This window comes from Scleropages formosus, chromosome 23, assembly GCF_900964775.1.
Source record: "Scleropages formosus chromosome 23, fSclFor1.1, whole genome shotgun sequence".
Classification (NCBI taxonomy): Eukaryota; Metazoa; Chordata; class Actinopteri; order Osteoglossiformes; family Osteoglossidae; genus Scleropages; species Scleropages formosus.
Window position 1 is genome coordinate 10020837 of NC_041828.1, and position 23704 is coordinate 10044540.

The window sequence follows — 23704 nt, forward strand, 5'->3', positions numbered from 1 at the left end:
AAGTGAGGTGAACTGAGGCAGTCCTACACACCTCTCCTGCCTGGGTGTGTGTTTTACTGACTGGCTGCAGAAACAGAAAATGTTTCTTTTACTGAAAATTGGTAACTTGACTATTTATAAGAAGAACTAGGGTATTCAAGGTTTTTTTTTTTCCCTGTAGACAGGAATAGATGTTTGTCAAGTGTGCCCTGACTGTAGAGTATTTTGTTCTCTTCTCTTGTTCAGAGCCAGCTCTCCCCAGCGAGCAAGGCTGCTTACAGGGAGCACCTTGGCAAGTTGGAACTGCAGTACAACAAGCTGATGGTAAGTGCCAGCCTTTAACCGTGTGCCTTGCCAAGGGTCCTGTTTATTTAAACCAGGAGTTCTTTGGATGGGAAACACAATGTGAATATCATTGTTACGACCTCTTCCGTTTCAGAATTCCTCCAAGGCCCGTCTTCGAAACTTGGACCAGCTGCTGGCCTTTGTCAGCGCTGCCACAAAGGAGCTCATGTGGCTGAACGAGAAGGAGGAGGAAGAAGTGAACTACGACTGGAGCGAGCGCAACACCAACATGACTGCCAAGAAGGATAACTACTCGGTATGGCTTGTGCCCCCTAAAGTAAGAAAAAGGATCCAGTGCATATGAGTGAAAAGTGTGAGTACAGGTGGGCAACCCGGGCAGCAACACCTGTACGGGACAAACCGGACAGGGGAGTGAAAGCAAAGCAACTCACAGCGTGACCTACTGTACGTCTCTGGGAAGTGCTGCAGGAGACCTGGGCAGACCTGGGCAGACATGGCAGCTCCGTTCCTGGTCAAACATGTTAACAAATGCTGAATCTCAACAAAAAATAGTTTCCAGCTGGTGTGCTTGCGGGGCGCGCGATGGCGCAGCGGGCTTGGCCGGGTCCTGCTCTCTGGCAGGTCTGGGGTTCGAGTCCCGCTTGGGGTCCCTTGCGATGGGCTGGTGTCCCGTCCTGGGTGCGTCCCCTCCCCCTCCTGCCTTGCGCCGTGCGTTGCCAGGTTAGGCTCCGGTTTGCCGCGACCCCGCTCGGGACAAGCGGTTTCAGAAAGTGTGTGTGTGGTGTGCTTGCACTTTTGACTGGGTTGGTGTATGGACTTGTGTTATAAGAAATATGCAATATATTTTGTTTTGGCGGTTAGCAACATTCAGACATGTGACAATGATTACTATATTGTGTGTGGAATTTTTTTGCAAGCCATGTTTCTAAAGGTATATGTACAAAATATTGAAACGTTGCTCTGTTCTGGTCAGGGCCTGATGCGAGAGCTGGAGCTGCGGGAGAAGAAGGTGAACAGCGTCCAGGCCACTGGGGACAAGCTTCTGAAGGAGGGCCACCCGGGGAGGAAGACCATAGAGGTGAGGGGACAGGCTACCCTAGACAGCATTGGTAAGGAGGTGATATTCACATCAAGTCATCGCCACTCATCTCCTTCTGCGGTCTTCCTTCAGGCGTTCGTCGCAGCCCTACAGACCCAGTGGAGCTGGATTCTCCAGCTGTGCTGCTGCATTGAAGCCCATCTGAAGGAGAACACGGCCTACTTCCAGGTGAGCGTGCGGGTGGGGGCAGTCAGGAATTCCACACGTCCATGAAGACCCCGAGGTGTTGGCCTCTCAACGTGACTCCTTGCCTGCCACGCAGTTCTTCTCAGATGTGAAGGAGGCAGATGAGAAAATGAAGAAGATGTCAGAAAGCATGAGGAAGAAGTACACCTGTGACCGCTCCATCACCGTCACACGGTTGGAGGACTTGCTGCAGGACTCTGAGGTACATTGCGTGCCTTGTGGACTATGATCAGCACTTGGTATCGAATTCAGACACGTGGGATGAAGTGGTTCTCAGACGTCTCTGGAAGGGGCTTGTCTCCTTATCGGTTTTCACTTTTGATCTTCTACATCATCAGGAAGAAAAGGAGCAGCTCAACGAGTTCAAGACCCTTGTGGCAGGACTGAAAAACCGAGCAAAGACCATCATCCAGCTGAAGCCACGCAACCCTGCCACACCAGTCAAAGGCCAACTGCCCATCCAGGCTGTGTGCGACTTCAAACAGATGGAGGTGAGCGCACACCAGTTACAATTCCTGAATGCAAATGACTTTCATCGATATATTAATGCTTATTAATGTTTATCAAACTGGAGAAACTCGCTTCCTTAATGTTTGTAAAAGTATATATGAACACATAAATCACATACATTTTTATGTACGTTATTGGCATTGTTGGAGGATTTGGTGGCCGAGCAGGTCGACATTCAGCTCTTGGCACGTCAGCTTGGATGTGGGTGGATATTGGTTCAAATCTGGATCTGTCTTTGCTCCCTGTCAGATCACGGTTCACAGGGGTGACGAATGTGTGCTGAAGGACAACTCGCAGCCCTACAAGTGGAAGGTGCACAACAGCTCTGGAGATGAGGCCTTTGTGCCGTCCATTTGTTTCTTCATCCCCCCAACAAACGCCGAGGCTGTGGACGGTGTTTCTGGGTGAGCGTCTACCACGGTGTCCAACCACATAGTTTGTGCTAATGCAGCTGTAGCCCAGGTGCCTGGTTAACCCTCAATGTACCGTCTGCCAGCCTTGGCTCCTCTGTGCAGAAGCTCATGGTCCTTTGGCAGCGGCTGCATATCGACATGAAGAGCCTGCTCTCCTGGCAGTACCTGATGAGGGACATCCAGCAGATCCACTCCTGGAATATGATCATGGTGAGATGTCAGCAGAGCTATAGGACTGAGACCTGGGGTGTGGCGGTTGGATATTTGTTTAATTTTACTGTGCTATCTTCAGTTTTCTAAAATTGTTATGCTGAAAAAATATAGCCGTGGGTTATTTGAAGGGAAAAGTTGCTGGAAACACTTATCTTGGCATTTCAGGTCAGCAGGTGGCGTAGTGGTGTTAGCTATTGATTTTCACTTCAAATCCCACCTCCTCCTGTAGTACCCTTGAGCAAGGTTCTTACTCTGAACTGACAGTAAAAATTACCCAGCTGTATAAATGGGTAAAGAACTTGCTTTAGAGAAAGGCATCAGCAAAATGAATAAAAATATCAAATCCATAACAAATTTACAGCCTTTCATAACATATTCTGTTACTATGTGTATTTCCATGTAATGCAACAGCCTGTTGGTCCCCTCCAAATTATGCATAGTGTTTGGCTCACTTTGCCCCTCTAAATCAACGTTATCTGCACTAACTGCTAAAGTCAAATCCTCTACAAGGTCTTAGAGGTGGAGCTGGTGTGCGCTAAATTCAGGTACTTTTGTTAAGACCCGCGTCAGACGATACCAATGTCATCGTTATCCGAGCAGTTTCTGAGTCTCGCACCCCATTCTTCGCACCTGTAATGCGATTCATTTCTGCTGCGAAGACCACACTGTGGTGAAGTCCTCTGTGTAACACGTTGTATTAACGGTACAAGGATGTAGTTATGCCATCAGTGTGGCGTGAATTAGTCCAGAATTTCCTGCAAATAAGAAAATCATCGTTTACATTAATTTTCACATTTGTTTTTAGAAACGAGCTTGAAAATACTTTTTAATCTGATTACTTATTGTCGGGCTTTTTAAAATTGAATTTAAAATTAAATTACATTAAGTGTTTAACAAGCTGGGCTAAAGCAGACGTGCTTTTAAGGTGAAAACAGTGTAGCCATGTACTGTGGTGTGGTATGCTTTTTTAATATAATTGAAAAGGGTCCTTGAATCACGACAGCAAGGAGTAAGGTGATGGAATGCGCTGCTCCACAAAGAGATAATGCTCCATCCGAAGGGCTGACAATTAGATTGCTCCTATTTAAGCGATGTCCTTCAAGAGGGGACGGCCAGTGGAATCCGCATGTGACACCCCCCCCACCCCTCCCATCCCATGTCTTGCTCAGTTCAAGGCCCTGAAAGTGGAGGAGTACAAGCAGGTCCTGCGCAACCTGGAGCTGCACTACCAGGACTTCCTGCGGGACAGCCAGGACTCGCAGCTGTTCGGGGCTGACGACCGCATGCAGGTGGAGAGCAGCTACAAGAAGGCCTCGCACCACTACGACACCCTGCTGCGCTCCGTGGAGAAAGGTGGGCGCGAGCAGCCGCGTGCATCCGGTCGGCAGCATCGCTTTTCAAGAAATCGATCAAGACCCTCGTTGTTCGGAAATTACTTTAAGGTTTTGGAGGGTGATTTGAACCATTTTATATTTGGCTCTACACCCCAGTTCATTTTGTGGTGCGTGCTGTTATTATTATTCATGCTTTTTATTCAAGAGAAGTCATTAGTGTTATACAAATACAGAAATACCAGGCATTGTAGGTTAACCAGAATTATTCTCACATGCTTTCCCCTGTTGAATGTATTGTGCTTTCGAGTATCCAGTGTGCAGCTTTGGCTTCCGTAGGTACAAGTGTGTATAACGGGTCCTTTTATATTTCAGTGTATCTGGTCAGACTCCAGGGTGAGTTTTCTGCTGCCGGGGTCAGGTTGAGCCGTGGCCGAACGTTCTGGAAATGTGACGGGTTAATCGAATCAGTCACGACAGCTTCACTCGTTGTTTTGGTGTAGAATACTAGCAGAATGTGTATAGAGTGTGTTTATCCAAGTGCATGGTTTGCTTTGTGTTGCGCTTTGGCTGAACTACATTTACACATACTGTACCTCTGTATATACTGTATGTGTATATGTGTGTGTATATATATATATATTATAATACTATATATAAAACATTTCTAATTGAGCATAAATCATTGATTGAGCTTTTGTGACTTTATAACTCAACTCAGTATTTTAAGATCTTAACCTTAGCATTGAAGCTTGCCGCAGAAGTAGTTCATAAGATTTTCTGTGTGAAGTATCTGTGCAAATGGTTATTGTCATATTTGTCAGGTGCTATTAAAGCACTGGAGTATCACTTATGACACTGAAGTAGTGTAGGCTCTTGTTCTGTGCCTGCCTCCACACAATTTCAGATTATTATTATTATTATTATTATTATTATTATTACTATTATTTAGGTGATGCCTTTGCCCGTGGATATGTTTATACAAGCCAAAGCAGAGCAGTACTTACAAGGCTATGAGATAAATACCTAATATAGCCCAGTGTGAAACTGTGTGACAATTAACATAATCAGTCAAGCACAGAAATAAACAGTCGTTTAACAATTCAGTGCATATTTCATATATTACTCATTACACGCTTGTTGAGCTGTGAAAGATGACCCGTTCTGACCAGCACCTCTCGGTCCAGGGGAACAAGATGAGTCTGTGTGCCGGAGCTACATCAGCCGGCTGAAGGACCTGCGGCTACAGCTGGAGGGTTGTGAGGCTCGTACCGTGAGCCGAATCCGGCAGCCTGTGGACAGGGAGCCGCTGAGGGACTGTGCCCAGCGCACCTCCGAGCAGAAGGTACAGCGCACGTGGCTCTGTCCACCTCTTAAAGGAAGACCGACACATTCTGTAGGTTTAAGTTTGGCTACTTCGGGGCTGTGTTCTTCTGTGTTCATTCATCTTATGAATTTAATAATGGTGCTCGTACCAAGCTGCTTGAAATGATTAATGATCGTGGGTAAAATGCTATATTTGCTGAACATAGGTTACTAATTGTATCATTTAAATGAATGAAACACAAATAAGAATGGAAACTGAACGTGGATGGCCAACCGCCGAGCTGAATGCATCAGGTCTTTATCAAACTCTAGTAGAGGAGGGGACACGAATAAAGGGAGTGATGTAGCCGGGCTGCTCCACAGAGAAGACAGAGAGGAGCTAGAACAAAGCAAAACGAGAAGCGGAACACGATGCTGGGAGCTGCCGACTGGCACTGCCAGCAGAAGGAGGGGGGGGACAGCACGTGGACAGGAGGAGAGAGCGCACGTGTGAGTTGCGGGCAGCCGGAGTGAGGGTTGGGCTCGACCAATCACTCTGTCCCACGCTGCCGATAAAAGCGGAGGCAGGAAGCGCAGACCAGCCCAGTGCCTGTCTGGGTGTAACCAGCTTGGCTGCGCAGCTTTCCGGAAGGTGCCGAGCTGCGTCTCTCAAGGCCAGGTCCTCATGGAGCTAGGGGAAGGGTTCTTGGAGTCGCTGCTCGCCCCAGTCCTCCGCCTCATGCAGTCCCTGCTGGCTGTGTGCCTGCTCACGCTGCTCTCCCTGCTCTTCCACTTTGACCTGCTGGAGGCCTTTTGCCCCACAGGGGTCCTCAGACGAGCGGGACCTTCTCACGGGGATCAGCGCCATGTCAGGCCTTGGGTACTTTCTGCTGTTGTTCGCTCTCACACGGTTGGAATGGACTTAATTAGTGAGCCGAGTCCAGTTCATATTTTGTATCATAATCGCTGTTAATTCCTAACTATTTCCAGCTCTGCCTGTGAAGTTAGCAAAGCAGGAAGGGTTTGTTTCATATGGAAAAACTGCGACTAACTGTTGTTGCTTCTTTTTCTGCCAACAGAAAGTTCAAAGTGAGCTGGAAGACATCAAGAAGAACCTGGAAAAGATGGCGGAGAAGACCGAGGCGGTCCTGGCATCCTCGACGCAGTCCAGCTCGGCTCCCATCCTCCGCTCGGAGTTGGACGTTACCCTGAAGAAGATGGACCACGTCTACAGCCTGTCCTCGGTGTATCTGGACAAGTGAGCTCCGCCACTCTTGCTTCGCGGTCTGTCTCTGCCAGCAGATCTGTCCACGTGGAAAATTGTTTAGCCTCCTAGGCTATGGTGCTGCAGAAGGGAAATGTTGTTAAGCACAGATGAGATGTCAGTCTGATTTTGTATTCCTGAACTCCTTTTCCTCGCTCGACAGGCTGAAGACTATCGACATGGTGATTCGCAACACGCAGGGGGCAGAGGAGGCCCTGAAGAAGTTTGAGGACTGCCTGCGGGAGGTCAACAAGGTGCCCAACAGCGCTGAGGAGGTGGAGGCCTACAGTACCGAACTCCAGGTACAAACGGTGCTCTTTACCATCAGTGACACATAGCTGTTCTTTTTCAGGTGCTAGTCTCTCAGTTCACACATCCAACAATTGGTAGCTCTGGTGCTTCGCAGCACCTGAGCTGTGCTGTTGGGCGTCGGTTCTGTTCCCACTCAGCCTTTGTGGGGTTTATAGGTTTTCCCCGTGTTGTTGTGGGTTTCCTCCTAATGCTCTGGTTTCCTTACAATCCAAAGATGTGTTTCAAACGAATTGGTGACTCTGAACTACCTGGTGTGTGTGTGTGTGTGTGTGTGTGTGTGTGTGTGTGTTGCGTTGTTCTGTTCTGTGGATGGGTGAAACTCTGCAAGGAGTTTAATGTACTGTATTTAGTATTCCAAGGTGTTACCTAACTGTAGTTAATAATCACTGCACATCTCTTTGGAGAAACTCTTCAGCTAAATGAGTAAATGTAACATTCAGTATGATACCTTAGTAAGATGCAAATCTGTAAGTATACTCCCAGATTCAAGCTACATTTATTCATTTAGCTGACGCTTTCTTCCAGAGTGACTTACAACATTAATTTACCTACAATTACTTCCCCATTCATACATTTTACTGGAGCAATTTAGGGTAAGTATCTTGCTCAAAGATAATGCAGCTGGAGATGGGAATCAAACCTGCGACCTTTGGGTCCAAAGACAGCAGTTCTAGCCACTACACTACCAGCTGTCCTAAAAGAAATGGCTAAAAGTGTTACACTGAAGTGTTTAATGTAGGTGATATATATGTATTGTTGTGTGAACCCTTTACTTACCTCTCTATCTGCGTGCTTGCGCGAGAAGAAAATGCGTGGCGAGGCAGAGGCCCAGCAGCCGCTGTTCAGCCACCTGGAAGACGAGCTGCGCAAGGCGACAGCGGTCAACGAGCGCATGTCACGCGTGCACAGCGAGCGCGACCCCGAGCTTGACCGCCACAGGCAGCTCGCCGGCAGTCTGCGGGAACGCTGGCAGGCCGTCTTCACCCAGATCGACCTTCGCCGGCACGAGCTGGAGCAGCTGGGACGCGCGCTGCGCTCCTACCGCCAGACCTACGATGGCCTCATCCGCTGGATCGCCGACGCCAGGCGGCGACAGGAGAAGATCCAGGCCGTGCCCATAGGGGACAGCAAGACCCTGAGGGAACAGCTGGAGCAGGAGAAGGTATGAAAGCTGGACACATCCACTGCATGTCACTCAGCTGTGTGCTTTACATATTGCTTTTAAGCTCTTGTCACAAAAAGCAACAGCTTAACGTTTTAAGTCGTTGCTTGTTGAAGAACAGCATCAGATATATGAATAAATCAGTCGGTCTTTTCCGCTCTAAGTATGTCCTGTTCCAATCCATTCCTCCTGAAACAGAAACTCTTGGAAGAAATTGAGAAAAAGGAAGGAAAAGTGGATGAGTGTCAGAAATATGCAAAGGCTTACATTGACGCCATTAAGGTAATCGAGCAATTTCACATTAACTATAGATTTTACGTAGTCTCTGATTTAATGCCTGCAAGCTCATGCTTCTGTTTTTTGCTTCCAGAATTAACTCTACATACGATACCTTTTTGCCATTATTTATATTTATTTTTCAGTCTATTTAGATGTAACCCTTACATTGTGTCACTATGCATATTTCAGTATCTTTTTTATATCGTCAGTTTTGAGCAGTAGAAACTCCGCAGATGGTGTTTATTGGAGAAAATAGTTAACTTCGCTTGACTTCATTTGATGTGAATAGCAGACCCAAAACATGTGTTCTTGTCTTTAGGATTATGAGCTTCAGCTTGTAACATACAAAGCCCTAGCTGAGCCCTTAGCTTCTCCCATGAAGAAAACCAAAATGGAATCGGCCGCCGACAACATCATCCAGGAGGTCTGTCTCCAAGTTCGGGGAGGGGGAATCAGCGTTTTAATGTCTCATTTCAAAGCTTCATGCTTCTTAGTATGGCAAGTAGTCTGGGTGCTGTCAACATTTAGCAAAGGTGTGAAAAAAGTGCATTTTTTTCTTTCCTCACTTTCTCAGTACGTTACACTGAGGACTCGCTACAGTGAGCTGATGACTTTGACCAGTCAATATATCAAATTCATTAATGATACACAGCGCCGCCTGGAGGAGGAAGAGGTAATATGACGCGACCTGCAACAAGCAGCGCAGTACTAACACTCTTAACCGCACTCAAATACAGTCTAATGTATGAAATATGGATATATATGTATATGTGTATAGACAGAGTATGTTAAATTAGAAACAAGAGCCAGCCTTAATGATGCCAGTAAGTATAATTAAGTGAAGTAACATTGTAGGAATACTGCATAATGATATAGGAAGCAAAAGATGTCATTTGGGTACTTTTGTCATAGATTTTGAATTACCAAACTTCTGGCAGCAACTTATTATATGACTATTTAAAGGAAAATGGTAAACTGTACATAGGAAATAACAATTGTGCCATTGCTTGGGATGGAGTTGACAAATTCTGTTGTGACTCTAATCCTATAGTACATTGAGATTTAGCAGTTGACAACTGAGAACCGAAGCAATGCTAATAATTAGTGCTGCTCCACACCTCATTTTTCAGTGCCGTTTGTCTGTCATCCACTGCACAATGTAGTGTAAAGACATGAAAACGCTTTATTTTTCAGCGGGCGCTGCTCAGTTGCACAAAGTACAGAATTTGCTCAGACTGAAGCAGACTCTCTCTGGTTAAGATATTCTGTCAATCCAAACTATATTTTTGTAAACGATTAGAAAATTTGTATCATGTTCTTTCCTCATAAACACCATTACATGATAAATGAATGGTGTTGTCTGTGTATTCTCATTACTTTGTTGATAATTCATATTGTTCACCTTGTTTTATGTACACTGAAAACAACATATAATTTTTCCAGATCTTTTATTTCATTCTGGTTCAAACTGAGCGTGCTTCAGACTGACTGTCATGTCTTTCAGACATTTTTTTCTTGTTGACACAATTTTATTTTCCCCGTTCTTTCCTAACCCTTTTTTTTTCTGTTTGCTTTCCTAAACTGCTTGCCAGTGCTTTGTTATGGTGAATGTTTATCTTTTTGGGCGCTGAAGAGGTAAATTATTCATAAAGCAGCGAAAGTACAAGTCTGCCTCCCCCATTCTTCATCACCAGGCTTGAATCCCTGCATTAAGTCTTAAACTTCTGCCATTCTATCACAAGACACAGCAACCATGCTTACAGTAATGTTTCTTTGGACACTCTTATGTAAAAAATATTTCTGTAATTTTTGAATTTTACAGCCTTAATTTCCTATCATTATACTTAACATTCATACTGAAATACACAAAAGGTGTGCCAGACCAAATTGACATAGTAGCCTGAATCCAAATAACTGAATTATAATTGAAAACGAGTTATCCCCACATAAATGCATCCAGATTTTGCTGCTGTGTTAATACAATGCCTGGGATTGTGAAGCCAGTTCTTGTTCACCCTCATGCTTTTTCTTTGCTGCATCACTAAGCTGTGTCTTCTAAGGCAAAGGATTGGGGATTGGCTATGCAGTTGCTCTCCTGGCTGTCTTGCTTAGTAATTTTTTGAAGGATATAATGCTTCCCTTATTTTTCTAGACCTCTAGACCTTTACTTTTTCCATCTTGAAATGCTTAGAAATTTATATTCTTGCTTATCAAATATCCCTTGTCATCCTCTTAGATTTCCTTTGCACTTTCCCTCTTTTTATTTAACTCAGAGTAAGGAGAGTTTATGTAGAGTACAGTTAAGGTTGCAAAATAAAATTTTAGCAAAACGGTAGAATTCCTTAAAAGACACTAAAAGGAAAATATCATTTTGACATTCTAGATCAAAATGTGTTGTGTAATGTGTTGTGAAACAAGTGATGTCTTGTTCTGTCACCCATACATTAACTGTTGTAACATAACATCCTCGCTAATATTCCATGTATTACAAAAGTGTGCTCTGTATTACAATATTGCAATATATACTGGCTTTTAACACTTTTCCTTAGTTACAAAATGTCAAAATGTTGACATCTCCATGTAGCTACATGTGTTTTTATTACATGTAGCTATAATTTCATTGTACTAATTAACTAACCTACAGTGCTTAATTTTGATGTTGTTTTCTTTGCTGTTTGCTTCAACTAATACAGAAAGCTACCGAGAAACTTAAAGAGGAAGAGAGGAAAAAAATTGCCGACATGCAAGCCGAGTTAGAGAAACAGAGGCAGTTAGCCGAGGCACACGCGAAAGCCATCGCTAAAGCAGAAAAAGAGGCTGAGGAGCTGAAGCTCAGGATGAAGGAGGAGGTCAGCAAGCGTGAGATTGTGGCTGTGGATGCGGAGAAGCAGAAACAAAACATCCAGCAAGAGCTTCATGAGCTTAAAAACCTTTCAGAGCAACAGATTAAGTCCAAGAGTCAGCAAGTGGAGGAAGTCCTGCAGAGTCGTACCAAAGTGGAAGAGGAGATTCATATAATCAGGATCCAGCTAGAGACAACAATGAAGCAGAAGTCCACAGCTGAAGCTGAGCTAAAGGAGCTGAGAGGGCGAGCCGCAGAAGCTGAACGCCTGAGGAAAGCCGTCCAGGAAGAGGCCGAGAAGCTGCGCAAGCAGGTGAATGAGGAGTCCCAGAAGAAGCGCAGTGCAGAGGAAGAACTGAAGCGTAAAACTGAAGCAGAGAAGCAGGCTGCCCAACAGAAGCAAAAGGCCCTAGAGGACCTGGAGAAGTTTAAGCTACAAGCTGAGGAGGCCGAGAGACGGATGAAACAAGCTGAAGTAGAAAAAGACAGGCAAATCCAAGTCGCTCATGAGGTGGCACAAAAAAGTACAGCTGCTGAACTGCAGTCCAAACGTGTGTCATATGCAGAGAAGACTACACAGTTGGAGGAGTCTCTGAAGCAGCAGCACACCACCGTGAAGCAGCTCCAAGAAGAAGCAGAGCGCCTCAAGAAACAACAGGCAGAAGCAGACAAAAGTAGAGAGGATGCCGAAAAGGAGCTGGAAAAGTGGAGACAGAAAGCAAATGAAGCACTTCGCCTGAGACTCCAAGCTGAGGAGGAGGCGCTCAAGAAGACCCGAGCTCAGGAAGAAGCAGAGAGGCAAAAAGAGGAAGCTGAGCGAGAGGCAAAAAAGAGGGCTAAAGCTGAGGAGACTGCCCTGAAGCAGAAGGAGATGGCAGAGAAAGAGCTGGAGAAACAAAGGAAAATGGCAGAAGACACAGCCCAGCAGAAGCTTTCTGCAGAGCAGGAACTAATCCGTCTGAGGGCTGACTTTGAACATGCACAGCAGCAGAGGAGTCTATTGGATGCAGAGCTCAACCGTTTAAAAAATGACGTTAATGCTGCTGTTCAACAGAAAAAACAGCTGGAAGATGAGTTGGCAAAAGTGAGGAGTGAAATGGACGTCCTTCTCCAGCACAAGACAAAAGCAGAGCAAGACACCATGTCTAACACTGAAAAGAGCAAGCAACTTCTCGAAGCTGAGGTAGCAAAGATGAAGACACTTGCAGATGAAGCAGCAAAGTTGCGATCGATTGCGGAGGAAGCAAAGAAACAGCGGCAAATTGCCGAAGAGGAAGCAGCTTGCCAAAGGGCAGAAGCTGAGAGAATCCTCAAGGAGAAGCTGGCAGCCATTAATGAGGCAACTAGGTTGAAAACTGAAGCACAGATTGCTCTCAAGGAGAAGGAGGCAGAAAATGAGAGGCTGAGAAGACAAGCAGAAGATGAAGCATATCAGAGGAAGGTGCTTGAAGACCAAGCCGCACAACACAAGAAAGACATTGAAGACAAAATCACTCAACTGAAGAAAACATCAGACTCTGAACTGGAAAGACAGAGGAAAATTGTGGAAGAAACTCTGAGACAGAGGACTGTCATTGAAGAGGAGATTCGCATCCTAAAACTGAACTTTGAGAAAGCATCAGCTGACAAGAAGGGCCTTGAGCTGGAACTGACCACATTGAAAACCACTGCAGAAGAGAGTTTGCACAGCAAAGTTCAGGCGGAAGAAGAGGCAGAAAAACTGCGCAAGCTGGCACTGGAGGAGGAAAGTAGGAGGAAGGAAGCTGAGGAAAAAGTGAAAAATATAGCCGCTGCTGAGGAAGAGGTTGCCAGTCAGCGAAAGGCTGCACAGAAGGAAGTTGAACGCCTTAAGAAAAAAGCCACTGAGGCTAACAAACAGAAGGAGGATGCTGACAAGGAAGCGGAGAAACAAATCCTTCTCGCCAAAGAAGCAGCACAAAAGTGCCTTGCAGCAGAGCAGAAAGTACAACATGTCCTTGTCCAGCAGAAGGAGGACAAACTTATGCAGGACAAGCTGCAGGAAGAGTTTGAGAAGGCAAAGAAACTTGCTGAAGAAGCAGAAAAGGCAAAAGAGAAGGCAGAAAAAGAGGCTGCTCTCCTTCGTCAACAAGCAGAAGATGCTGAGCGACAGAAGCAGGCTGCCGAAAAGGAGGCTGCCAAGCAAGCCAAAGCTCAGGAAGATGCTGAAAGACTAAGAAAGGAGGCAGAACTTGAGGCCTCCAAGCGAGCAGAGGCCGAGGCAGCTGCTTTGCAACAGAAGCAACAAGCTGATGCTGAAATGGCAAAACAGAAAAAACTTGCTGAGAAAACACTTAAGCAGAAGTCTCAAGTTGAGAAGGAATTGTCCAAGGTAAAATTACAGCTGGAAGAGACAGATAAGCAGAAAGGTGTTCTCGATGATGAGCTGAAGCGTCTCAAGGATGAGGTCAGCGATGCAGTCAAGCAGAAAGCCCAGGTAGAAGATGAGCTCTTTAAAGTCAAGGTCCAGATGGAAGAGCTGATCAAACTTAAGCTCCAAATTGAAGAAGAGAACAAGAGATTGATCAAGAAGGACAAAGACAGTAGTCAGAAGCTTTTGGAAGAGGAAGCTGAGAAAATGAAAAAGCTGGCAGAAGATGCTGCCCGACTCAGTGTAGAAGCTCAGGAGGCTGCTCGGATGAGGCAGATTGCGGAATCTGACCTGGCTCAGCAGAGGATCCTTGCTGAGAAAACCCTCAAGGAGAAAATGCAAGTAATACAAGAGGCAACTAAATTGAAAGAAGAGGCAGAGGAGCTTCAGAAACAGAAGGACTTGGCTCAAGAGCAAGCTCAGAAGTTGCTCCAGGACAAGCAGCAGATGGAGAGGCGCTTAGAAGAGGAGATGGAAGGTTTTCAGAAGTCCTTAGAGGTAGAGCGCTTGAGGCAACAGGAGATTACAGCTGAAGCAGAGAAACTGAAGCTCAGAGTTTCTCAGCTCAGTGATGCCCAGTCTAAAGCTGAAGAGGAAGCCCAGAAATTTAAGGAACAGGCAAACAGCATCAGTGCTCGTCTTCTTGAAACAGAGAAAGCAACAGCTGAAAAATTCACAGCGATGGAGCAGTTAGAAGCTCAGAGGTTACACAGCAATAAAGAAGCAGATGAGTTACGGAAAGCTATTGCGAATCTTGAAAATGAAAAGGAGAAACTCAAAAAGGAGGCAGCAGAACTGCAAAATAAGTCTAAAGAGGTACTATGCAATTCAACTTCTCACTAATATAGTTATTTGCTTTTTAATTAACACTTTTTTTAAGAATAACCTTGCTTATGAGATTCACATTTATCTGTTCATAGTAATTAGAGTGGTAATGTCAGATGACTGACAGTTTACAAATGAATGTTTTCAAAATTTGATAAGGTTAAAACATGCATTCTTGTTCCATAAGCAAGCTGTATTTTATTTAAATTTGAATTAAATTTTTAATGAACATAACCCAAACAAAACTTGAGTGTAATTGCTATAATGTAGTAGTAATATTGTGACATACTTTGTGCAAATATTTTGTTCTCTTTTCATAATAGATGGCCACTGCTCAAGAGGAACAAATTAAACAAGAAAAGAATGTCCTTCAGCAGGTCTTCTTAACAGAAAAAGAAATGCTTCTGAAAAAAGAAAAGCTTATTGAGGAAGAGAAAAATAAACTGGAGAAACAGTATGATGAAGAGGCTAAGAAGGCTAAAGCTCTTAAAGATGAACAAGAACGTTTAAGGAAGCAAATGGAGGAGGAGAAGAAACAACTGCAGGCTGCTATGGATGCTGCTCTGAAGAAGCAAAAGGAGGCAGAGGAGAAGATGTGTAGTAAGCAGAAGGAGATGCAAGAACTTGAAAAGAAGAAACTTGAGCAGGAGAAACTGCTGGCTGAGGAGAACAAAAAGCTGCGTGACAAGCTGGAGCAGCTCCAAGTCCCTCAAAAATCAGCAGCATCACATACCAGAGAGATTGAGATTCAGACTGACGTGGTTCCTGAGGATGAACTAATTGCAATGACAATGGTGGAAACCACAAAGTCTGTCTTTAATGGTTCTGGGTCTGTACCTGAGAGCGCAAAGAGAAATGAAGAATCACCCCTAGCATTTGATGGCATTCGTGAGAAAGTCCCAGCACGAAGGCTGCATGAAATTGGCCTGTTGACCAAAAAAGAGTTTGACAAGTTGAAGAAAGGAAAAGCAACAGTGCAAGACCTTAGTAAGTCTGAGAAACTGAAGACATGTCTGAAAGGGAAAGACAGCATTGGTGGAGTCTTAATTCAGCCTGATCAAAAAATGAGCGTTTACGAGGCTATGAAAGAGAAAAAGATTGCACCTGGCACTGCCATGGTGCTTCTGGAAGCTCAGGCTGCCTGTGGCTTCATCGTAGACCCTATTAAAAACAGGAAACTTTCTGTTGATGAAGCTGTAAGGGAGGGCCTAGTTGGTCCTGAACTGCACAATAAATTGCTTTCAGCAGAAAGGGCAGTCACAGGATACAAAGATCCTTACACAGGTAGCAAAGTATCACTCTTTGAAGCAATGAAAAAAGGATTAATTGGACATGATCAAGCTGTTCGATTGCTTGAAGCTCAGATTGCCACTGGTGGAATCATAGATCCAGTGAACAGTCACAGAGTTTCTGCTGAGATGGCCTACAAGCAAGGGCAATTTGATGCAGAGATGAACAAAATTCTGTCAGATCCTACTGATGACACAAAAGGGTTCTTTGATCCAAACACTCAGGAAAACCTGACATATTCACAGCTGATTCAAAGATGCAGCAAAGATCCTGAAACTGGGTTACTTCTCCTGCCTATTACAGAGAAGGCAGCACAAAGTGAAAGAACATACACAGATGAAGAAACTCGGGATGTGTTCAGCAAAGCTACAGTTTCTGTTCCATTTGGAAGATTCAAGGGGAAAACTGTCACAATCTGGGAAATCATCAACTCTGAGTACTTCACAGAGGAGCAAAGAAGGGATCTAATTCGACAGTACAAGACAGGAAAAATCACAGTGGAGAAAATCATTAAAATTGTTATTACTGTAGTGGAGGACAAAGAGAAAAAGCCTGAAATTGCTTTTAATGGTCTTAGGACTCTTGTCCCAGCCACAGAGCTCCTGGACACAAAGATTATTAACAAAGACATATACAACAAGTTGAACAATGGCACAATGTCTGTTAAACAGGTATCTGATATTGAGAATGTTAAGGATGCTTTGAAAGGTAAAAACAGTATAGCTGGAGTAATTGTTGAGTCAACAAATGAGAAAATTCCTTTCTATCAAGCCATGAAAAAAGGCTTACTGAAAGCAGAACCTGCATTAAATCTTCTAGAAGCTCAAGCTGGATCTGGGTTTATGATTGACCCAGTCACAAATCAGAAGTTCACTGTTGATGAGGCTGTCAAATCAGGTCTTGTGGGTCCTGAGTTGCATGAAAAGCTCCTGTCTGCTGAAAGAGCAGTTACTGGATACAAAGATCCCTACACAGGAAGGACTGTTTCCTTGTTTGAAGCTATGAAAAAGGACCTGATAAACAAAGACCAGGGCATTCGTCTCCTTGAGGCTCAGTTAGCCACTGGGGGAATCATTGACCCAGTAAAGAGTTATCACATCCCACATGATGTGGCCTACAGACGGGGCTATTTTGATGATGAAATGAACAAATTCTTGAGCGCTCCAACTGATCACACCAAAGTTTTTTATGATCCTAATAACCAGGAGCATGTGTCATACTTAGAACTCCAGAACAGATGCATTACTGATAAACAGACTGGTCTGCAACTGCTGCCACTTTCAGACGAAGCCATCAAGTCAAAAGAGGAGCGTACATATTCTGATATGGAGACTGAAGAGGTTCTGAATCAGGCAACAGTGGAGTTGCACTCGGGGCCGTTCAAAGGAAGAAAAGTAACTATCTGGGAGATCATAAACTCAGAATACATAACAGAGGAGCAAAGAATTGACCTGATCAGACAGTACAGAACTGGTAAAGTTACTATTGAAAAGATCATTAAGATCGTTATTACTATTATCGAGGAAAAAGAGAGCAAGAAACAAGCAGAGCCTACATTTGAAGGACTTAGAGCTCCTGTCTCTGCCATCTCACTACTTGAGTCTAAAATCATTGACAAAGATACCTTTGATCTGCTGCAGACAGGTAAAAAGACACTGAAAGAAATCAGTGAGAGTGACTCAGTGAAGAAGTACTTGAAGGGGGAAGACAGCATTGCAGGCATATATGTTGAGCCAACAAAAGAAAAGATCAGCATTTACCAAGCCATTAAGAAAAACCTGCTAAGACAAAGCACAGGCCTTGCACTGCTGGAAGCTCAGGCAGCAACTGGTTTCATCCTTGATCCAGCTAATAACCTGCGACTGACTGTTGATGATGCTGTTAAGTCTGGTGTTGTTGGTCCTGAGCTACATGAAAAGCTTTTATCTGCTGAAAAAGCAGTGACTGGTTATCGAGACCCTTACACAGGTAACAAAATCTCCCTATACCAAGCAATGCAGAAAGATCTTGTTCTGAAAGAGCATGCCATTCCACTCTTAGAGGCTCAGATGGCCACTGGAGGTATCATTGACCCTGTAAAAAGCCATCGATTGCCCTCTGGTGTTGCCTGTCAACGTGGATATATAAGCAAAAAGATGGCCAGCACCCTGTCTGATTCCAAAGCATTTGCTGATCCCAACACAAATGAGACTTTGACCTACAAACAATTGAAAGAAAGGTCCATGAGAGATCCTGAAACAGGCATGTGCTTCTTATCTCTTTCAAAGAGTGAGGCTCCTGATACAGTGGAAGAGACCTACCAGTGCAGTGAAGAACAAGCCCAGAAAGATTTAGCAAGTACTGAAATTGACATACCTCATGGAGTCCTTGCTGGAAAGTCCATGTCTCTTTGGGAAGTAATGAATTCAGATTTGGTTTCCATGGAGGACAGAAAAAAGCTCCTTGAAGAATACCGCTCAGGAAGAATTACAAGGGAACGGATGATGATAATCATCATTGAAATCATTGAGCAAAGAGAAATTGTCAAGAGTGAACATGCTATATCATGTGATGTCATTAGGAAACGAGTTACTATTGAAGAGCTCTACAGTGCCCGCATAATTGATCTAGAAACATACAACCAGCTCAAACAGGGGAAGAAGGCTATTCGTGAGATCATGGAGATGGAGACTGTGAAGCGGTACTTGTTTGGCACAGGAAGTATTGCTGGTGTGCAATCTGATTTCACTAAGATCAGCATTTATCAGGCTATGAAGAGAGGTTTAATGAAGCCAGATATTGCAATCAGCCTTTTGGAGGCCCAGGCTGCAACTGGATTTATCATTGATCCTGTTAAAGATCAAATGCTAACAGTAGATGAGGCTGTCCGTAAGGGTGTTGTCGGTCCAGAGTTACATGATAAACTTCTTTCAGCTGAGCGAGCCGTCACTGGCTATAGGGATCCTTACAGTGGGAAAAAAATTTCTCTCTTCCAAGCTATGAAAAAAGACCTCATCCCAGAGGATTATGCTCTGAGGCTTCTGGAGGCACAGTCTGCTACTGGTGGTTTTATGGACCCTGAGTACAATTTTCACCTCCCAACTGATATTGCCATGCAGCGTGGATACATCAACAAAGAGACAAATGAAAGGATTTCTGATCCAAATAGCGACATCAAAGAATACATTGACCCACTCACAGATGAACCTGTGTCTTATGCTCAGCTGCTTATGAGATGCAAAGTTGACAGAGACGGTGGTTTTTACCTGTTGTCTTTGGCAGACAGAAGGCTCATGTTCAAAGGTCTAAGAAAGCAAATTACTTTGGATGAACTATTACGTTCTCAGGTTATAGACCAGGAGACTGCCAATCAGCTCAATGAAGGTCTTGTCACTGTAGAAGAAGTCAGCAAACGACTTCAGAAGTACCTTGAAGGTACAAGCTGTATTGCTGGTGTGTTTGTAGAGTCCAGCAAAGAGCGCCTGTCAATCTACCAAGCCATGAAAAAGAACATGATCAGACCAGGGACTGCTTTCGAACTCCTTGAGGCTCAGGCTGCCACAGGGTATGTAACTGATCCAATAAAGAATCAGAAGCTTACAGTAAATGATGCTGTTAAATCAGGAATTGTGGGCCCTGAGTTCAAAGATAAGCTTCTGTCTGCTGAGCGTGCTGTAACGGGCTACAGAGATCCCTATTCTGGGAAAACTATGTCTCTATTCCAAGCTATGAAAAAGAATCTTATTTTGAAAGATCATGGGATTCGCCTGTTGGAAGCCCAGATTGCCACTGGTGGAATTATTGATCCAGAGGAAAGTCACCGCTTGCCTGTAGAAGTAGCTTACAAGCGTGGTCTTTTTGACGAAGAAATGAATAGCATTCTTACTGACCCATCTGATGACACCAAAGGTTTCTTTGACCCAAACACTGAGGAGAATCTGACCTATCTTCAGCTGATGGAAAGATGCATTATTGACCCAGAAACTGGACTTGCACTTTTGCTTCTGAAGGAGAAGAAGCGGGAGAGGAAAACGTCCTCCAAGTCCTCTGTTCGCAAACGCAGAGTAGTCATAGTGGATCCAGAGACGGGCAAAGAAATGTCTGTTTATGAAGCGTACAGCAAAGGGCTTATTGATCATCAAACATATAATGAGCTAGCAGAGCAGGAATGTGAATGGGAAGAAATCACCATCTCATCCTCTGATGGAGTTGTGAAATCCATGATCATTGACCGTAGGTCTGGACGACAGTATGACATTGATGATGCCATCTCACGAGGACTCATTGACAAGTCGGCACTTGATCAATATCGGGCTGGCACTTTATCCATCACAGAATTTGCTGACATGTTGTCTGGGAACATGAGTGGCTCCCGTTCCCGGTCCTCATCTTTTGGGTCCACTTCATCATACCCAATGAGCCCTGCCTCTTCCATTAGAACTCCTGCAACTACTTGGAATGACCCAACAGAAGAAACAGGCCCCATTGCCGGAATCTTGGATACAGACACTTTGGAAAAGGTATCTGTTACTGAAGCCATGCATCGAAATCTTGTTGACAACATAACTGGTCAAAGACTGCTGGAAGCCCAGGCCTGTACAGGTGGCATCATTGACCCCAGCACTGGGGAGAAGTTCTCAGTTGCTGATGCTGTGAACAAAGGACTTGTGGATAAAATAATGGTTGACCGCATAAATCTTGCCCAGAAAGCCTTCAATGGATTTGAAGATCCCAGAACGAAATCAAAGATGTCTGCTGCTCAAGCTTTGAAAAAGGGCTGGCTTTACTATGAAGCTGGTCAGCGCTTCCTGGAGGTGCAGTACCTTACTGGTGGATTGATTGAACCAGATGTGGCTGGCAGAGTCTCACTGGATGATGCTATCAAGAAAGGTACCCTTGATCCACGCACTGCGCAGAAACTAAGAGATGTAAGCGCTTACTCCAAGTACCTGACCTGTCCCAAAACAAAGCTAAAAATATCCTACAAAGATGCAATGGAAAGAAGCATGATTGAGGAAGGCTCTGGTTTGCGTCTGCTGGAGGCCTCTTCACAGTCAAGCAAAGGATTGTACAGCCCCTACAGTATCAGTGGTTCAGGGTCAGCTTCCGGATCCCGCTCTGGATCCAGGACTGGCTCCAGGTCAGGCTCCAGACGGGGCAGTTTTGATGCAACGGGTTCTGGATTTTCCATGAACTTCTCTTCCCCTTACAGCTCTGCTAGCTATGGCCGGCGATATGATGCTGGACCACACAGTGGCATAAACCTGAATGAGTTAACAAAAATTCCTCTGTTACTTGCAAACAGCTGGACCTGCAGTTCTGAAGAACAAGGAACACTAATCCCAGTATTACCACATTACTTATCAGTTGCATAATTTTTTTTAATTAACATATTTATTCTGCTCTGCATATGGTTCAATTTGATCATCGCAGTTCTGTTTAAATCTCATATTATTTCCGGCTTTAAATCCATACACAACATATACTTTATGTAGGTCAACTATTCAGTGTTGAAGCATACCTGTCTTGCCTTATTTTTTTATACTGTGGAATAAATTAAAATAACAATTTATATAATTGCATCCATAATATAAATGTATTTAGTTAATCAACTACCTTGATATATATATTTTTTCCTCATTTCATATTGCAGTTGATATAACATTTAAGCACTGGCTAGCACTATTATACCGTTTTATTGTAGTAAACCATTTGAAATGTGTTCTTTTGAAAGATGTTTTCAGCTTTTTTCTAAATTTTTGTCTGAGTTCTAGTGCAAAAAAAGGTAAATGTAGGTGAAATCTTCTAGATTCAAAATGTTATGTATATGGCTTTACATTTCTGTGTATGTGTATATGTGTCACATCATTTGTTTTATTAAGTTATCTAGCTAAGTTCAGAAAAAATATCTTGCTGTCTGCAGAGCAGAATAGGAAAATATCTGAATTGAGCTTAACACTGTAGGAAAATGCGACAAGATGCAACCTTTAGCAACTTTTTACATATGCCGCACTGCCAAGGGTATTCTGCCAAAAAAGTTTTACTGATCTTCGCCCAGTGTCAATTGGATTTATACCCCCTTAAATTTCTACAAAGTTAGAAAAATGCATATCTACTTACTGTACTTCTTGAAAGAGCTCAACTTTCCAGTGATGCCAGAAGCATTCTTCAGAAGCTGAGAAACAGCTCATGGAAGAAAACAGAAACAACTCAAGGAGCAAATTGACAGAAAGGTCACAGTCACTATTCTCAAGCTCACCGTACACACGTCAAGCCTCATGGATGATACCACAAGAGCCATGACTTTGCTGAAGACTTTCTCAATGGGCCTAAATCATTGTTCAAGTGAGTCACCAGGGGTCTGTGGGGACATTATCACTGGAACAACCAAAGTCTTGTTAGCTGTTAATAACTTAGTTGGCCATATGAAGCCATAAATAACTGATCAATAAGGACATGCGCTACTCAGATGGAGGTTATTAATCCCTTATACACTGTTTCAGGTTGTGTGCCACTGCTAGGGGCAAATAAACAGTGGCTATTGTGAGAAGTGAAAACTCTTTGTTGGTAACTATGCATGTAAATGATAACTCACAATTCAAACATGAAAATATGATACACTTATTTCCTTTTTTTCATTACACTCATGGTTCTGTTATCTGATGAATAGGGTAAGTGCTTTGGATATTAGTTCATACTGGTAAAAGCTGTGATGTCAAGAGGACCGAGATGTCCAAAATAAAAACTAATGTCCATCTTTGAAACATATTTGGTCATTGCTCTTAAACTTAGGTCAAGGAGGTGTCAGCATATCTCTATAGAAGCCATGGTTTAACCATTAGCTTTTCTACTTGTAAAATCTGTACTGGGTTTAATAATGTGCCGATAAAATATAAAACTGTCTCTCTTGTGCGTTCATGAGTGTCAGTCTGTGTATAGTTAAAGCCCACGATCTTAAAAATAGGCTGGCAAGAGCTTGACTTTTGAATAATGCATATTTGGAGATACTCTTAATATCACAAAGAAAGGTTTGATTTTATTTCATAAAGGATTGCTCACAAGATGCTATCAATATTTTAGATTCTTAATTCATCGGTTAGTAAATGTTGTCAACTTTGTCACTGTTTGGCATCTTCCTCCTCCATTCACAAGAGGAGTGTGACAGCACAAGAGACACAGGAGAGTGACGGCTTACTGCCTTGTGTTGCCATAGACAGCAATTTCATAATTGTACACCTACACTGACATGAATGTGCATACATTTTAATAATAATAATAATAATAATAATACTGTCTATTTGTCTCTTTCCTGGCTCATTTTTTCCCAATAATTTACTTTAAAATATATTTTTGTTTTGTTTTAGATTGACATTCAAGCCTTCTCTTCCTTTTACCATCCTGGTATATATAGAGAAGATGTCAGAGCTTTCTGAACCTCTAAGGCCTTCAGGAGATGTCATGGAAAATTCTTGTGTGCTCATGTCTTTGAGGCCTGATCCTTCATGCAGGCTGAAGAACACATAACGCTGTATTTCTTTACTTCTGGAAGTTTCTTACTGGGGCCTGGTTACCGGTGTCTTTCCTTGACCATGCTTCTCACAGTGTCAGCTGGCTATGAATTTTAGATAATAACTAATTAAATAACTAATAATGTGGGGGTCTGGGGCTTCAAGTATAAAGATATCAGTAAACACATCATTAATTTTCTGTTACTTAGTACAGGAAAGGGAGTGAAGATAATGGCTTTTAAATCATGAATGTTTAATTTACAATTATATTAAGGTATCTAATTTTAAACTGAGTTCTTGCCATATACTGTAGTTTGGGTGTATAATTTGTGTTCTTAAATTATTTTTTAATCCAGAACTGACCAATATATGTGCAAGGAAGACTGGTCTTTATATGTTTCAGTGGTAAATTTAAAGACATCTTGTTCATCTTCAGAAAAACATCTTAGAGCTTTGTTTTTTGTCTCGATTTTAGCCAGTGTTAGCCAGCCCATATTTTCTCAACAATTTCA

General features: G+C 43.5%; 1 protein-coding gene across 6 annotated transcripts in view; it reads left to right on the forward strand.

The window, feature by feature from the left end:
• Nucleotides 1-21266, forward strand: part of LOC108933319 (plectin-like) — a 116556-nt gene extending 95290 nt beyond the window's left edge. For 4 of the 6 annotated variants that reach the window (XM_029248179.1, XM_029248180.1, XM_029248182.1 and 1 more), the window contains 19 exons: nt 226-303; nt 419-580; nt 1259-1363; nt 1457-1552; nt 1647-1772; nt 1909-2061; nt 2330-2484; nt 2577-2703; nt 3876-4059; nt 4413-4433; nt 5225-5382; nt 6422-6600; nt 6770-6908; nt 7724-8080; nt 8279-8362; nt 8679-8783; nt 8934-9032; nt 11053-14406; nt 14739-21266. In XM_029248179.1, the coding sequence (XP_029104012.1) occupies nt 226-303; nt 419-580; nt 1259-1363; nt 1457-1552; nt 1647-1772; nt 1909-2061; nt 2330-2484; nt 2577-2703; nt 3876-4059; nt 4413-4433; nt 5225-5382; nt 6422-6600; nt 6770-6908; nt 7724-8080; nt 8279-8362; nt 8679-8783; nt 8934-9032; nt 11053-14406; nt 14739-21059 (12003 nt within the window). In that variant the 3' untranslated portion in view covers nt 21060-21266. The remainder of the gene's footprint in view (nt 1-225; nt 304-418; nt 581-1258; nt 1364-1456; nt 1553-1646; nt 1773-1908; nt 2062-2329; nt 2485-2576; nt 2704-3875; nt 4060-4412; nt 4434-5224; nt 5383-6421; nt 6601-6769; nt 6909-7723; nt 8081-8278; nt 8363-8678; nt 8784-8933; nt 9033-11052; nt 14407-14738) is intronic. The other 2 variants (XM_029248181.1, XM_029248184.1) reach the window with 1 other exon arrangement.
• The last annotated feature ends 2438 nt before the right edge of the window (nt 21267-23704 follow it).